The sequence below is a fragment of the Aptenodytes forsteri genome, unplaced genomic scaffold (assembly GCF_000699145.1).
Source record: "Aptenodytes forsteri isolate BGI_AS27 unplaced genomic scaffold, ASM69914v1 Scaffold33, whole genome shotgun sequence".
Lineage (NCBI taxonomy): Eukaryota > Metazoa > Chordata > Aves > Sphenisciformes > Spheniscidae > Aptenodytes > Aptenodytes forsteri.
In genome coordinates this window covers 4,225,417-4,242,560 of record NW_008795037.1, presented here as the reverse complement: position 1 = coordinate 4,242,560, position 17,144 = coordinate 4,225,417, and the positions used below count along the sequence as shown (strand labels likewise).

At 36.0% G+C, this 17,144-nt stretch overlaps 1 protein-coding gene across 1 annotated transcript in view; it reads right to left on the bottom strand.

Moving 5' to 3' along the window:
* CHD9 (chromodomain helicase DNA binding protein 9) overlaps window positions 1–17,144 on the bottom strand; it is a 98,206-nt gene that overhangs the window by 35,168 nt on the left and 45,894 nt on the right. Inside the window, exons 5-12 of the mRNA XM_009276722.1 lie at window positions 11,862–11,973; window positions 8,284–8,430; window positions 6,947–7,015; window positions 6,803–6,858; window positions 5,372–5,489; window positions 4,555–4,641; window positions 2,809–2,946; window positions 278–399 (exon numbers count right to left, since the gene is read on the bottom strand). Of these exons, the coding sequence (XP_009274997.1) occupies window positions 278–399; window positions 2,809–2,946; window positions 4,555–4,641; window positions 5,372–5,489; window positions 6,803–6,858; window positions 6,947–7,015; window positions 8,284–8,430; window positions 11,862–11,973 (849 nt within the window). The remainder of the gene's footprint in view (window positions 1–277; window positions 400–2,808; window positions 2,947–4,554; window positions 4,642–5,371; window positions 5,490–6,802; window positions 6,859–6,946; window positions 7,016–8,283; window positions 8,431–11,861; window positions 11,974–17,144) is intronic.

The following is a 17,144-nucleotide window of genomic DNA, read 5'->3' as shown; positions in this document are numbered from 1 at the left end:
TTGGTGGAAGTTACTTTTTGTTTTAATTTCCTCATAGCTATTGAAAATTTATTTTCAGTTAGGTTAGTTTTATTCTTTTAAGATTTGTTTTTTGTTATTCCTGTTGATAAAAACATACTTATACACCCAAAGGAAGAGAAATTTTTTCCGGTTACACCCTTTTAGCTATAAGCAGAGAAGTTAAGATAAATTTAGTTAAAACAGTATTCATCCCCAGTAACAGTGATTCACTCCATATGGTTTGAAATTTATATTAAAAAATATTCCATGCATGTACCTATTGTACCAGTTGAATAGGAGCCAGTTAAGTCCTTCCAGTTGATATTCCCTGAGCTGATTGCCATTTTTATATTCCCTGGACTGTTCTATCTTCTTCCAGGAGTTTGGAGGTGGTCGGTCCTTTAAGTGAAAGATTAACCATGCAAGTTGTTAGTACATGCTTTATTTCTCCAAAACATTTTAACCCAATATTTTCCGAGTGTAACAATTTAGATTTAGAAGGTAATTATTCAACCTTAAAACTGGGAAGGTGTCATTGTTAACATTACTTACTAATTACTAGTCTGCGGAAACCTGAAATTTGTATTTATTTGTCTACATAAATTAATACTTTTAAAATTAATTTAAGACTGTATTACAATAATATCAAGCAACTGATTTCTAAAACTAAGCATATAAATAGCTTGGCACTGGTAATTTGAAACACTAATTCATTTATACGAGAAAATTCAAGAATATATCAAGTTTCACTGTGGAAGCTCTAAGAACAGCTGTCATACAACCAGAGCCAACCGAGTATTTGGGACTACCAAAATCCCCGAAGTCTAAGTAACTCTGGGTGCTGATGCCGTCCTCCTGAAGCCGTTTGGGCAATCTACACTGAGTTACTGTGATCTTGCCCCTTCCTTTCAGCACTTGCCCTGGTCACTGCTGATCACTCGATCTCACAGTTAGCCAGTTCAGGAAGCCAACACCAGGAACACAAAAAAGTAGACTTCTGAGTGGCTTAGTTCCCTGAATCAATTTCACCAAGGGATCAGATAAAAGACAGTATCAACATACGCAGGATCATGATACAAAGGACATGACAAAACAGACTGTAACAGTATCAAGGTATATCATCTTAATGTCCCTAGCAAGCTAAAGGAAAGCTGAGGCTATGTATAAAAATATATATATACACACACACACACATTCTTTCCCCGACTCCTGAATCAATTTCACCAAGGGATCAGATAAAAGACAGTATCAACATACGCAGGATCATGATACAAAGGACATGACAAAACAGACTGTAACAGTATCAAGGTATATCATCTTAATGTCCCTAGCAAGCTAAAGGAAAGCTGAGGCTATGTATAAAAATATATATATACACACACACACACACACTTTTTCCCAAGCCTGGAGACTCAACAGGCTGGCCATTAGCTTAGCAGGCAACTTAGTAGAGAAGTCACCTAGTTTTTGACTGATACTAGGTAGGATTCCAGCATAAAACACTCTCTTTGGATAGCTTCTGCAACCCAACGTGAACAAACTCACACATTCAAGCAAAATACTTTTAGTAAGAGCTTTTCTGATCAGCTGTACCTCCCCCCTGCCATTTCTCAGTATTTATAAAAGCTTGCATTCACTCTAGACTCATGTGGCCTTATCTGGCAGCTCTGAATTTTAGACTTGAATTTTTTATCTCTCTTTATTGCCACCGTCAGCATCACCTGACACCAGGTCTCAGTGCAGCAGTAGCTGTCCCTCCCCAGCAGCTGTGGCTTCCTCCCCTCACCCATAAGCAACCATCTGTCCACTCCCCCACACCAGGAGCAGCCACGCTCCTCCTCGCAGGGTTGCAGTCAGCAAATACTTTCTTGTACTTGCTGGAGCCTGGAACAGAAAATACTTGTGGCTGATGCTAAGATGACTGTCAGTTGTACAGCTGCACTTTAATCACCTTTTTCTCTCAAAGCCAAATACAGTAACAGAGAGGTATAAAAGCCCTTCTTCCCACATGCCAAAATGGCAGGATTCTAAATAAATACTAGAAAATTGAACTAAATATATAATATGAAGACACTCATCATGACTACTGTCATTATCTGTAGATGGAAAAACCATTAAAATAAAATCCAAAGACTACAAATTAAAATGCTGTGCGTATTCAGTTATGTAAAATAAATAAGTTAGAGCAAGTGTTGTACTACACCACACAGGACACATGTCTTACTCTGACAATGACATACAGGACTTTAAATAGAACTATTTTGTTTTCTCCTGCTCTGTGAGACAGAAGATTGATAATTTAAAGATAAAACACTTTTCCTTATTACACGTCTTTTTCTTCCTTTCAGCTAGCCCTTTATGACAAGAAGAAAAATAAAAGCAGGAAGTAATTATGGAATCCATTTGACAGATCTCGTTTGCCAATTTCCTTCAGTGTTGAAGCACAAGACTTAACTCTGTTCTCTATAAAAGGATGTTTATACTTTATTCTGTTTTCTCCTCGTCTTAATGGTGTTTAGATTCTCTGATAGCAGTTTCAATGTGTTGCTCATCACTCAGAAGCTCAGAAAATTATAGCACTTAATATTTTTTCCTAAACAAAAGTATTTTTTTTTTAAGAGAGTAACAAATTAGATGAGATCTATTAGATCTATGCCTACCTGAAAATATTATTATTCCTAGGTAACAAGGCACACAGATCCTTTACACAGAATGTCAATAAGCCTTACGTTTTAACACAGAAGTTCAAAGTTGGGCAAACCAAATCCAATTTGCCAAGACAGACAAGTAAATTAGGTATAATTTTACCAATCTCCTTGAGTCAGGCCTGGAAGCTTGCAATTGTTCAAATTCTTCTATTTTTGCTTGATCTACATCTTCCTTCAGCTCCCACGTACTGTCTTCATATGGCAACGAACACCATTTTACTAAATAGTAAATAACAGGCTGCAGAAGAAAATTCTGAATGTTATCAGCTTTTAATTTAGTATACAGACTGTTAATATGCCTTACTATTTGAGTAGCTAGCTTACATGAGAGCTGAAAACAAAAGCACATTTCTAATACTTTTTAAAATGTTGGGTGCAGATTCTTGTTATCTACCTACTTACCCTTGGCATCTCATACTCTGCCACTTGTTGTAGACCCCTGAAGTACTTTACTTTTCAATCCCACTTACTCACAAGTAAATCTTAGTCTTAGGAAAGATAAATTACTACATTTGTGATGTTTGTGGAAATGGGGCGGGGGGAAGCGGAATTAACTACAGAGGTTAACTACAGAGGTGCTACCCAGAAATCTACCTACTTACCCTTGGCATCTCATACTCTGCCACTTGTTGTAGACCCCTGAAGTACTTTACTTTTCAATCCCACTTACTCACAAGTAAATCTTAGTCTTAGGAAAGATAAATTACTACATTTGTGATGTTTGTGGAAATGGGGCGGGGGGAAGCGGAATTAACTACAGAGGTTAACTACAGAGGTGCTACCCAGAACATTTCTTCCACTCTCCAAATAAGGCTACCTAAGCCTAAAACAAAGAGCTTGAAGAAGTTCCTAAAACAGAGGTCTTCTCAACAAAATAGAAAGCTTTACAGGTCTGCTGGGCAACATATATAAAGATTTAGGAAACGTCTCAAAAGATGGAACCATGCAGATTATTTAGATTCAGTAAATAAATATTTAAAAACCAAATAAAAAGTAATTTTTGAAGAAGTTGGGGGAAAGTCTTATGACAACAACAAATTTTCTCTAAAAGTGTAATAATGACAACTCTGCTATATACAATGAAAAGTAATTTTAACCCTCAACCCTGCTTTAGAAAGGTTAATGCAAAAATCACTGGGTAAAAGTCTGCTCGTTTTGCTATGTAGAAGAACGGAGTAAGTATCATAGCTATTCCAATAGCCTTAACCAACAACTTTGTCAGTCTTTGTTCCCTGCTTGCCTCAGACTCTCTCTGAATTTTGGCAATTTATTTGCTTGATTTGCTTTTTGTTTTCTTTTTTTAATTTTCTGATCTCATGTTTTTGTTCTGTAATAGCTTTCCAGAAGAGATACTTTAAGTTAAAAAACGAGTTTTGATAAATACAGAGGGAAAGGTCCACTGGTGGCTATTAAAACACCTCTCAATCACTGGCTGCCTAAAGCCTAGGGACAGAGTTAGAGAGGAAGAGGGAACCACCAGTGCCCTGCCTTCCTGCGCTTTTTTCAGCAGTGACCCCTTGTCACTGTCAGAGAGCCAGGACAGTACATGGGATCAGCCTTTTGTCAGAACTCACAAGGCAATTATCAAACCTCACATTTATGTCAGTAACTACCTAAGCTTTGTCTACTATGACCTATTAATATTAATAAAAATATAAGCCACTGAACTCTTGATTTCTATTTCAAAATTCATGGCTAGCATAGAAAATTACAAGATTGTCATGTCTCATTAAAAATGTATTGGAGCTTAAAATCATTAAGGTGTTACTCCGAAATCTGCTCAAATTACGATTATCAAACACTATTTGGAGGTGTATCTTCTTGACTTGCTTTAAGATATATTTACCTCACCAGTGTCCTTATCTTCACAAAGAGATACTTCTAATACCCGGTCTACTTCTACATAGTCAGGATTAAAAGGTTCTTCTTCCATCTGCAATGCAAGATTAATAAAATCAGTAGAGATGAAAAAAAAGCTGGTATATGCTAAAACTTGGTCTCATCGTACACAAAATGAATCTGGCAGTTGGAAACTATTGAAGCTTCTGTACACACCTTAAAAGCCTCCCCCCGCCCCCCCCCCTTTTTTTTTTCTGGCAACTGGCACTGAAGAGGGATCTGACATTAGAATAGAAAATGCAGTTGTTTAGGGATGAAGCGCTGTCTTGGGAAAGTCATATAGTAGTGAAACTAACCATACTAACATAATCTTTCCCTCCTTACCACTTGGAAACTATTGAAGCTTCTGTACACACCTTAAAAGCCTCCCCCCGCCCCCCCCCCTTTTTTTTTTCTGGCAACTGGCACTGAAGAGGGATCTGACATTAGAATAGAAAATGCAGTTGTTTAGGGATGAAGCGCTGTCTTGGGAAAGTCATATAGTAGTGAAACTAACCATACTAACATAATCTTTCCCTCCTTCCCACTTTCAAGAAGTTACCCAAACAATCCCAGTTTTAAACCATGCAAAGTCAGGTTAGTTCAGTGACTCCAGAAGACTTGCTCTTAAAATTACGCTGAACAACCCCCTGCAGCAACCAAAAACCCAAACCCAACGGCTAATTTTTACTTCTCAACATTCAGCTGTTCTATTTAAAAGCAAACTATTAATCACAATTTTACAAGGGAAAAAAAGCTTCTTTAATTGTGTATTTCATACTCACATCTGCAAAAAAGTGAGCTCTTTGTGCTTGCCTTAGTTTGAATCGTTTTATTTTCTGCTGGATTCTTTTATCCTTTAAAAGCTGTTGTTCTGTGGCCCACTCACAGTGGAGATAAGAGCTAAAATTAAAGAGATTAACATATTAGTGAAAGCAAAAGCTTATTATCTATTTTTAATATACAGTTAAAATAATATATTTTATAAACCAGATTTCACTCAAAGAAGAAAATTTTATCATTTAAGACAGAATTCACTGTAAAGATCAAAGATTTTCTCCTCCAAATAATCATCTTACAGCATTTAGTTAAGGCAGTGTTTTTGGGCTAGGATCCATAGAACTCTATGGATTCACAAATTTCTTTCGTGTGTCCTAAGAAGAGAAACAAGCATATTTAAAGTGAGCTTAAATAAATCAAGTTTAAAATCTGACACCTCTATCTGAAAGTACCCAGAGATATAAAGTACTTGATACATTGGATCTAACTTTTGCACATACTTCATGTGAACACCTCTTCACAGGTACTGCTGAACTATATAGCTGAGCCCATTAAAACATCAGTGAGCATGCCATCAGATTAGGTTGGGAGAGAAGCATGAAGTAACCGAGTCAAAGGAAGGAGGAAGCATGAGCACCAGTACCTACACCATCTAACTGCACCCCAAGTGAGCCCTTCTGAAGTTAGACTGGTTTGCTACAAGTACATATATTTCTTCCTCACACCCCCTTTTTAACATATTTTCATCAATTTTTAAGGTTTCTAAAGGTATGCCAGAAATAAAAAAGAGCTATTGCTGAGCATTACTCATTCTCGGATGAAAAGACAGACTTTTTACCCTTTCAGAAAACAAGAGCTAAATGGCCTCTAGAAACCTGTGAATCCAGAGTCTCAAAAAAATTACATTTATTAGCAAGAATCTAATGAAATTACATACGTAAAATTAAAAATGTGCTTGCATTTTCACAACATCAAGAACTGAGTAGTGACAGGAAGATAGGTATGGAATTTAAAAATAGGAAAATATGGAAAAAGTTATTTTTCTTCTTCATTCTTAATTTCCTGCTTCTGATGTAAAATAATTTCTATTGCTAGAAGTTTTTTTCTTTTTAAAACGGTAAGACCAACTCCTACATCAACCTCTCCTAAATGTATGACACTGTAAATCTAATCTAGGTTCACGAAATAGCTCTGATTTAAATTAATGAAATTAAAATTAGCCTCAGGCATGTAGCCCTGCTGAATTTAATAAATATATGTTCTCTAAAAATTCTGTTCTTTTTTTTAACAATTTAAAGATTAAGTTTCTAAAGAAAAATCTCAAAAGATGACAAAATCTGGTTATAAGTAATCTTCAAACAATACAAAACTTCAGTATATGAATATGGTACTTATTTCAGTCAACACCTCCAATGAAGCAACTTTTTAATACTTACTAGTTCTTGTATTTTACAAAAAATTCTTCTGTTTCTACTGTCATCCCAGCAGATATCTAGGAAAGGAAATTCAGGGGAAATGTAAAATGATCGATACAAACCCCTTTTTCAAATAAGCAACTTCATCCCATGACAATCACTTACTTCTTTCTTTATTACCCTGGAGGATAAGATTTTGTCTACGATTGCTGCATCTTCTTCACTTGGGTTTTCCTATAAATGCAGGAAAACAGTGACATAAATTGCAGTAAATGCCCTCTCTTCAAACTGATCAGGCTTAAAACAGGAAAACAAGGACATTATAAATTGCAGTAAATGCCCTCTCTTCAAACTGATCGGGCTTAAAACCTTCAAACACAAGTGGCTTGTTAAAAGATCAACAATAAAGGCAAATTTGACCTCTACCAGTAGCACTCTAACAGTCTGGGAGTAAAATTTAAAATCCAGGTCTATATCCAGAGAGAAATACATGCAAAAGTACAGTAAGTCTGGTACTTCCAAAGAGCATCAGATGCAATGCTCACCTGCCAAACACACTTACAGTGCAAGCAATGGTCATTCTGATGCTTTCCAGACTCAGACTCACTGTGAATGCCCTGTTGAGTTGATCTCATGCAGTGGACATAGCAAGAATTTCGTTATACAGATATGGAGAAATAAGAACTCTGGCAGACAGGTTAAAAAAAAATTAGTAAAACAAAACCAGCATGTGTCAAACTCAATTTAATAGATTTACTCTGAACATAGATAACAAACATGCTGTGGAATCAGGCAGACAAGGTCGTGCCTGGGAATTCCAGCAGGGCTTAGGTGTGACACAGATACAGGATTACTTAGCTCTGCCAAGACTGAAGCTGTGGTTCCAGAGATAAAGAGCCAATCTTTAAAGGTTGCTTCCAATATAAAGTCACCTTCCCTCTTGTCTGATTTGATCCCAATCATACTATCTTTCTCCTTCCCTTACAACTTTGGCACTCCCTCAAACATCTCACAAACACTTCTTTCCCCCGTTTCTTTCCTGCCACTTTATTTACCTAGAATGGCTCAACAGTAAGTTTGAGTACCAGAGCTGGCACAATTTAAACAGTGAAGCGTAAACCTGAAGGGGGGAAAAAAGGGAGGAGTGTCCTTTTTAAAAATCTCGGTAAGCAGAGATCCCCATAGGCTCAATTAATTTTATACTTCTGAAAGTCATGACAATATTAGCATACAGCTTTTTCATATGCCTATGCAGCATAACACATTATTTGAGTCTTATGCTTATCCTTAACTTCAGTTAAGTCAACGAATGTTTATAACAGAAAAGAAAAAATAGTAATAAGCCATTTCTTCCAGTTTTCAAGATCTTAGCAAGATGTCACATTAAATAAACTATAGCTTAATAATGATAACGTATTCCTCCCAAGTTATGAGCTTTATTCACTGAACTACTTGAGACAAATGGAAAGTTCCCACTACAGACCAAGCCAGTTTTTACTTACCACAAATAATTGTAAAGGCTGTTCAGCAGGCAAAGGGGCAGAATTCTTTTTGATTTTCACAGAAACTTTAGCTTCTTCTTCTGATTGTTTTCCTTCTCCTTCTTCAGCATATTTTTTCCTTTTAACTTGACGATTTGATCTTCTCTTCTGCACACGGGAGAATAAAAATAGAGGTTTTGCCAAAAACTTCCTTTAACATGAACTGCAAGTTTTGGGAGACGCTAAGCAATACTTGAGCTGTATCTAAAACCAAAGGCCAACATTTGATAGAAAATATGAAGCAAGTGAATCACAGAGGGACAGAAGTAGCTATATACTATTTTCAATCAATTAAATTATTTTTTTTTCTGTTTCATATAAACATTTGATACTTTTATTTGTACAATTCAAAAGCAAACATGGAATGATATTTTCAGGGTATGGGAACAAAGCTGATATATAACAGATCTCCCATGAGCATCAGTATTTCAACAGCAATTTCATAATGCAGCCTAACAGCAGTGTGTTACTGTCCAATTCAAGAACCTGAGTGAAAGACAGAAAATATGCTGAAGTGTCTCTACTAACAGTGCTACACAAAAAATTAGGAAGATTTTCACTAGGTCATATTGGTCAGATTGCTGGTGAAGTCTGATTTGATGGCTAATAAAGTTTGTTGCTTTGTTAATGTATTTGTTTTCTCCTCCACCTTAATCAAGCTTGTTTAACAGCAGCATTTGGCTTGCTTTGCTGTTTATCTCTCTGATCTTCCCACTCTCGTTTCTGCAAGAATTTGAGGACAAGTTCCAGTTGGAGAAATAATGTTCAGTCTAAGAAAATAATTCCTTCTCACTCACTAAGTTTCAAATGCTTAGATTATTAGGATATTGCATATCCTTTCCACCCCTCAGTACCAATATATGAGACAGTGCACACTTAACTATAAGATTAATTTGTAAATCCACTGGCTAAATAATGATAGCAGAATCAAACTAACAGGCTAACATTTGAAAACACTGCAATCTGCTTTAAAGAACTGATCATCACAAAAATAAAATCAGCAAAGTAAAACATCTCTATAAAATAAATTAATTCTATTGAGCTACACAGCAAAGCGTATTTTTGTTCAGGAAAGGCCACTGCTGGCTGCAATACACTGTAGTAATCAGCAGGGAGAAGAACAAGTTGTGAACACAACAAAACCCAAAATCCTGTGGTCATACTGGCTTCTGCAGAGCAGATATTAAGTAACAGTAAGATTGCAGCACAGGAACTTTCTTCATGTTAAACTCAGCCCTTGGTCTGGCTGGTATCTGGTTAATGTCCTAGCTATACTTTAACAACTACATTATAAGTATTTTAGTAAGGTAGAGTAGTAACACTACATACACAGTAAAAACCAAAGAAGGGGCATCACCATTCTTCTGGAGAAGCTGGGACAGTGCATATATGAAACTACTCAGTCAGCTTTCCACAATAATGTAGCCAGATTAGCTATTCTTCAATAAAAAGTGAGTGTATGCGGGATGGGGTGTTAGCACAAAAAGAAACTTCAGATTTAAACAGACAATGTAACATAAAATGTCACATTACAGTTACATCAACAATAGTTTGCTGACAGTAGATTTTTTTTTTTTTAAAATACCAGCTAATAGGAGCAATGCAAAATGATGTATGAATTAGGAAAAGAAGGATTAAGAACCAGGTTCAAGTTTTACTCATTAAGTATTTGTTGAATTTTTCAAAACCTAATGAGGCATTAACTGGCATTTTCAATCCTTCTCACTATGTCTTTTCTTAAAGTATGAAGTGATTAACAAAACATCAACAGACGTGTGTTCTCCAACACATTAATATGTAACCTGACTTGTCTGAACAAAACTTCGTATTTCCCTGAGCTGAGAAGCATGGTCATAAACAAATGCTCTAAGGCACAAAATAAAGTGGTACCACACATTGTTCCAAGAAATGAATCAACGTATTTAAGGAAGACACTCACTGTGAAACTAAGCATACAAAATGAATTTGGGAAAAAGACAGACCTAAAATTGCCCCCCAGAGCTTAGAAATAGACAGTTATTTGCAATAGGAAAAGAAAATCATGAAAATGTTTGAAAACTAAAGAGAACGAATTAATGAAGTAAAGCAACTTAAGTCTTTCCTGTTATGATTCTCCCAAACTCGTTCAAAGATAGATGGGGCAGTGCCATGACATTCTGCCGTATAATTTTTTTCTATCCCATGTCACTCCTTATTATATCTACCCTCTGTTCCCTTCATGCCAGGATCATGCGATTTGACAATACTCTCCCTGTCTATCCACACTAGAATTGAAGATGACCCTTGTTGTGCTAAAAATCAAATATCCAAAAAACCAAAAGCAATGAGAAAAAAGAAATTATCTTCAGTCTTTTGTATTATATTTGTTGGCCTACAAATTTATACCTATCCGATTACAGAACACTGATAAGTTACAGTACTTCAGAACCACCAAACCTGCTTTCACCTCCTTCAGTGTACTAAATGGACTTTCTATACCAAGACAAATTCCCTGATAAATAACTAATTTCATGCTCCCTTCCAGGTAACTTTTACCTAAGACAAGCTATCACTTAAGTTAATAAAAAGTCATTCTGGGAAATAGCTTCTGATCCTCTTTTTCCCCCCACCATTATTATCTGTGAAATACTGACAGTCAACTCAGTATCTCATAATTGTTTCCTGACATTGTCATCAAATAATGCAATTAATTTTTACTCAACACCAACTTATTTTGAATATTGATTTCATCTCTGTGGATGAAATTGCCACAGGATAAAAACCTGTGCATTTCCAGCATATAACCTTACTTTTAGAGCAAGAAAGTTATAATTCTGTTACTAACATACACATAAATAGGATATAATCTCTTACAAACAGTTCATACTACTTTGTGCACAAGTTTTGTAAATAATTAGCTATGCTACTATTACACCAGGGCAATCTACGAATAAATTGCAGAAAGAAAGTTACGAGGGAGATACTCCTCAAGGGAATGACTCCACCACTTTAATTCTTGACCTGGCACTTCCTTCAGAAGCATTCCACAAGCAACTAGAGCCTATCAGCATGTTGATCATTGCTCCCTTCAGATCCAATACTGCAAGAAACCAATTATTTCTACAGAAGCAGAACTCAGAAAAAACAGTAAGGTTTGAAACAAGCCTTTTAAATGTGCTCAAAGAGCCAGTCCCTTCTATTAGGCAATCTCTGCATTTTCGCCACAAAGTCAGCCAAAGTAAGGACCAGGTCTAACTGCCAGCTCAATAGATGAGTACTTACAGACTCAAATCTATGGACTTCTGTACTGAAATGAAACAGATACAAGCAAGGCATTGATGTCCCGTTTCTGAAAAGGGACTCTAACCTGTAGGAGTTTCTGATTTTCAACTGAGAAAAGTAGCTGATAATGTAAGGTTGTACCTATGAGAGATAAAGAGCAGTAAGAAAGTAACTGTCACTGTGTCAAAAGGAGTATAACTTTTTGGAGAGAGGGGAAAAAAGACCTGTAGAAATAACACCACATACAAATTTAAACGGGAAAAATTCTGACTACTTACCTGTGAGTCTTCATCTTTCAATTGCCGCTGCGGAGTCTGCTTAGCATCAGACAATTCATCTGACGATTCATTTTTTCTTTTCTGCTTCTTACCCAGTGTGATGATTAGCTTTCTGTTAGGAAAAAAAACCCCAACATCTAAGTGAATGCACTTAACTTCAAGAGTAAAAACAATACCACATCCACTAGCAATTCCCGTATTCTTCTTACTATAAAACTCAGGAAGCGCCACTGTCTGAAAAATGAAAAATATGTCTGAAAACAAAAAGCTACAACTTTACCGTAGACAGTATTTTCTGCTACTCTTACTGAGCTTCTCTACAGGTAAGCAGTTACCTTACTATCGCAAAGTCCTCTGTATCATACATATTTTAAATCTATAAATGAGTAAGAGACATGCAAAATCCAACATTTAAACTAACTGACAATGGTAAACTATACAAAGTTAGCATAAATACCATCTGCAGATGACAACAATAAATGATTTACCATAAACGATTCATCATTGCAAAATAAATCTTTTTACTCAAAAAAATTAGCTATGGACAACAATCTAAAATCATTCAAAGCTGTCTGACATGCAAAACTTATATGTTTAAATAAGTCATTCAACGGTAAAAATGAGGGAACTGCATGAATCCTTTCTGTCCTTTAAAAAAAGGTAAAAAAAGAGCAGCTGTGTTCAAAACCCAATAGTTTTATCTGTAAGATAGAACCTCTCAGAATACGTTAAGAACCAACATTGTGCTGAATAAGTTAGTTAAATTCTAATGAAAAAGCACCAATTATTTCTTTGTTCAGATTTAAAGGTTATGCTGTAAATCACGATACCAATTCATCTCATTTGTTTTTAACTAAAGCATGTCAAAGTATTTATTTTTTCATATTTGAAATGTGCCAAATACTCCTTTTTAAACATGTTTTCAGTGGCATAATGGCAGAATGATAAACTATCCAATAAAATCACAGATAGAGAGGTGTCCTAAAATATATATTTCATATAGTATCTAATCATCAGATCTGTGTAACAGAAAATGAGGTAACTGTTCCAGCATACAAGCCTCTTCTGCCATTTCACGGAACAAATGAAACAAGACTTCAGTCTTTATACACACAGTACAAGTTATCTTACACCAAAAGAGCATCAAATATATTGGCCACCTGAAAAACCACTGATGAGAAGGTAGTGGTTGAAACACTTGTATCTCATTTGCTTATCTTTGCAAGTGTCCAAGTGAGAGAACTATCACATATTTTCTATGCCCAAACTAACAGTCCACACACAAAATGAAAATCTTAAATTACCAAAACACTATGGATAGTTTAAGCAACATGGCTTACAATAGACTATAGGCATATTTTAAGAAGCAATGAACATTTTCATTGGTTTTCAATATTTAACCACTAGGTATGTTCAGTGGAAAGGTTAAAAAAAAAAAAGAAAACATTTTCCACTCCCATATTTTTTACTTCCAGTATGAAGTGAATAGCACTGGCAAATGCACGTTGCATGTAAGCTGCAGTAAGCATAATCACAGATCTGCCTGTTCACAGAGCTGCTTGTTCAAAAGTAAATTCTGGTCCTCAAGTCCTTGCTTTCCATTAGGTGTTCCGAGTTCAATGATTACTTAGAAAACATGTTTCATCATCGCAGGAAATAATTTCAACAATGAACACACTGTTTTCAATGAACTACTGTCTTCAAGAGTAGTTCGGGTTTTTTCCCCCCCTCACTTTTCAATCTCTGATTAGGATTTTTTTTTCTTTTCTTTTTTTTAAGACTGTTGGAGTCTCAGGTATTTGTCTGACTCTTTCCAGTGATGGACTTGGATAAACTACTTTTTCTATTTTTATCTCACTTTGTTTCATAGAATTTAAGTATTACATTAGCACTTGTCACCTAATACGTCAAATTAGCTAGTAGATTCCAAAGTGGATCAAAGATGATCCAAAGATCAATCACCATGATTGATCTTCTGAGCTTGTTGTTAAACGGAATTGTGGATGCTAAAATTTAACATGGATTTAAAGGAAAACCTGATAAACTTATGAGTGAGAATTTCTTGGAAGACCAGTAAACTCATGAAATGGTACCCATCCCACGAAGTTCCTGGTTTACATCTTTGGAGTTTGGGAAAATATTCAAAAGTATCATGTATGTTTTCTGTGCTCTCAAGTTCTTCCCATTGCATCTGCTTGTGGCCATTGCTGGAGAGAGGATACTAGGCTAGACGAAACTCTGGTCTCAACTGGGTATGCACCCTTCTAAACTTTGCCCATATGTTATTAAGTGCAACAAGCTGTGCTGATCTGTGCCTGTCCCTGTCCCTTGTTGATCTTTTCATTGAAATAACTGGACATAGAACATATTCAATCCAGTGAACTCACGTGATATAATTTGTAAATTATTTTTTGACCAATAAGTAAGATCCCAAGTCTTCTCTTTGATTTGGAGCAAAGGCATTAAACGCCTGATGCATGTATGGCATGTAGAGATGATTGTGAATGTGATACACATTCTGATTTTTAAATGAACAAGACTACTAACAATGAAGAAAAAGGATAACTAAATGTTCTTTCATGAAATAAGTGTTGAGATCTAAGTCAAGCTGGAAGGGGTCTCCGGAGGACATCTGGTCCCTACTCAAAGCCAACTTCACAGTTCTTTTATATAGCTCAGTCCAGTCAAGTTCTGCTTATCTCCAAGGCTGACCCCTCCCTGGGCAACCTATTCCAAATTTTGATCCTCTTTTGTGAAATGGTAGATTAAAATGCTTCATAAATGCACGTTGCTATGTTAAGCATTTGTATCCATGCAACCATAGTTCATCCTCATTTCACGCACTACTACCTAACATTTTAGGCTCAGGTTCCTTTTGGATTCAAGAAGCACAATACTAAGAAAGGCCATGACTATTTTACTATGGGTTGTAGTGGTATCCATTGAATAGCAGAGGATTTTAAGGACCTTCTGCTTTAGAACATGGACTTATTTTGTGATTAGAGTGCTCTAGCTACATCTTTCCTTGCACATTTTTTCCTCTCCTTCTCTGTAGTCATAGTCCTCCCTTGTGTTCACCTCTTGCTCTGCCCCTGCAGTCCTACACATAATATTCCATTTCTCTGTCAGCTTTTGTGTCTTATCTTGATCTTGTATTCCCTACCCCCAGTACTTCTCTTTGAGCGCCTCCCTGAAGTTTTCTTAACATCTTCTATACATGTTGCAGATCAGAATGCTTCTTCCTCTATATGAATATGGTGCCAATGAGAGGAATAAATGCACAGTTTCACTTCTTTCTGATCCAGTGCCCAGAACCACAATGCTCCTTGCTATCGAAAGTTGCTGAACGACAGTATGGTGCTAAAGTCACGCATTTCTATTAGTAAAAATGCAATCTGCTCATATTTTGGCCAAAAACTTCTAAAAAATCTGCTATGTGAAAACAATGATTTTCAGAAGCTTGTAAACTGGATCAATTCTGTGAAAAATTTTCATTGAGAGAGCAAGTTCTCTTGCCAGTTTATAAATTTCTGCATGAAAGCATAAAGATCCTTGGCTAAAATCCCTTTTTCCACCCCGAAACAAACTGTTCTGAACAGAAACTATCTATTCTGTTTCTATGAAAAGGAAACAGCACACTGTAGACACAGAATAAATAATATCACTAGACTCCATTCCAATTTCACTCTCTCTTGCCTTTTGAAATTTAAAACTTATCTTATTACATAACATCTAGAAATACTTTAACAATTAGACAGTGTAGATTTCTTCAACATCTATTTCATTCTTCTGTAACTACAAACTAAAGTAAAAATGTTGAGAAACTTATGCCAATGGAAAACTTTAAAAAGAAGCCATCTCATGAGCCATTATTACGTCTGATCCTTAGCACAAGACTCCTAACGTGGTTGAGATCCACAAAACTAGAAGACAAAGTACCAGCAAGACCACCAGGAACCACTATTTGAGGAACACTGCAACTTCTTTCTTATAAAGTAAGAACCAGTAAGAATCTGCTCCATTCCCTTTCTGTTTGATAGCAGAGAACGTGACGGAAGAGTTGTCAGCACTTTGAACAGCTTTAAAATTATAAAGAACAGTTTTCAAAGCCTTCCAAATAGTGAACATGAGGAAGTATTAAAGAAGAAAGAAAAGAAAAACAGCAAATATGTATTAGGCATGTAAAAACTAGCAAGTATTGCTGGCCTTCAATGCATGCCTTTAATACATCATTTTACTTCAATTCTCCCAAAACAGGAAAACACCAAGTAACTAATTATTAGTGTCCAAAGCCACCTCCCAAATGTTTTAATTTGTAGTCAAAACACTTTGTTATATTACTAGCAATAAAACTCCTGTGTTATCAACAGTATTAGTATTTATTTATCACTAAAAACTTAGCTAAAAATCTTATCTATTAGCAAAATACAAAGCAGGTATTTCCTTGACAAGGTAGCATATCCTCTTGGAATGAGAGCTAAATTGGTGGTATAAAAACAGTTGCTCTTATGCTTTTAGTATATGTTTAATGAATAATACTAACACACTAATATTAGCCACTGCCTCCTTCTCCAGTTATGTTTCATATTAATAACTTTTGGATTGTGCACAGATTTTTAAAACACTCCTATAGTCTTATTGGAGCCAACAGCCATTTCAAGCTCATACAACATTGGAATAATAATGCAAGAGAACAAGCAAGTGTTTAGTTAGTTATTCGACAAGACCAAACTATTTTGCATTCATATATTTTTCAGTAGAAACCTAAGATTATATCACTTAGACCCAACTTATGCATCAAAACTGGAATCTGGGAGCAGAGCAAACTTCACCAAGGAGTCACAGCTCAATGCATGCAAAGACATCCCAGAAGGATGGTCAAATTTGGAATTTGTGTGCCATTTCTAATCATGACAGAAGTTGTTTATGATCTAACAGGTCTAACGGAACAAAAAGATTCAGTGAGATCTCTTCCCTTTGAGCATAGATCTATTAGCCAACATTTGCCTTACTTACATGAAACCCAAAAGACAACTCACAATGTCTGCCTTCTAGGAAATTCACTTCAAGTTCTATGCATTTAAACTTAAATGATACAGGCTCAGCGTAACAGGTGAATCACTTCCTTTCCACCCCTCTCCCCATGTCTCCTGTTGCTAATTGAGTTTACAAAGGTTTCAAACCATCTTAACAGTATCATATCAACAAGCAACCATATAAAGATTTTCTGTCAGGGTCTTGGGTCCTAAAAATGCTCTGTCTTGACAGTACATGTGCAACCTA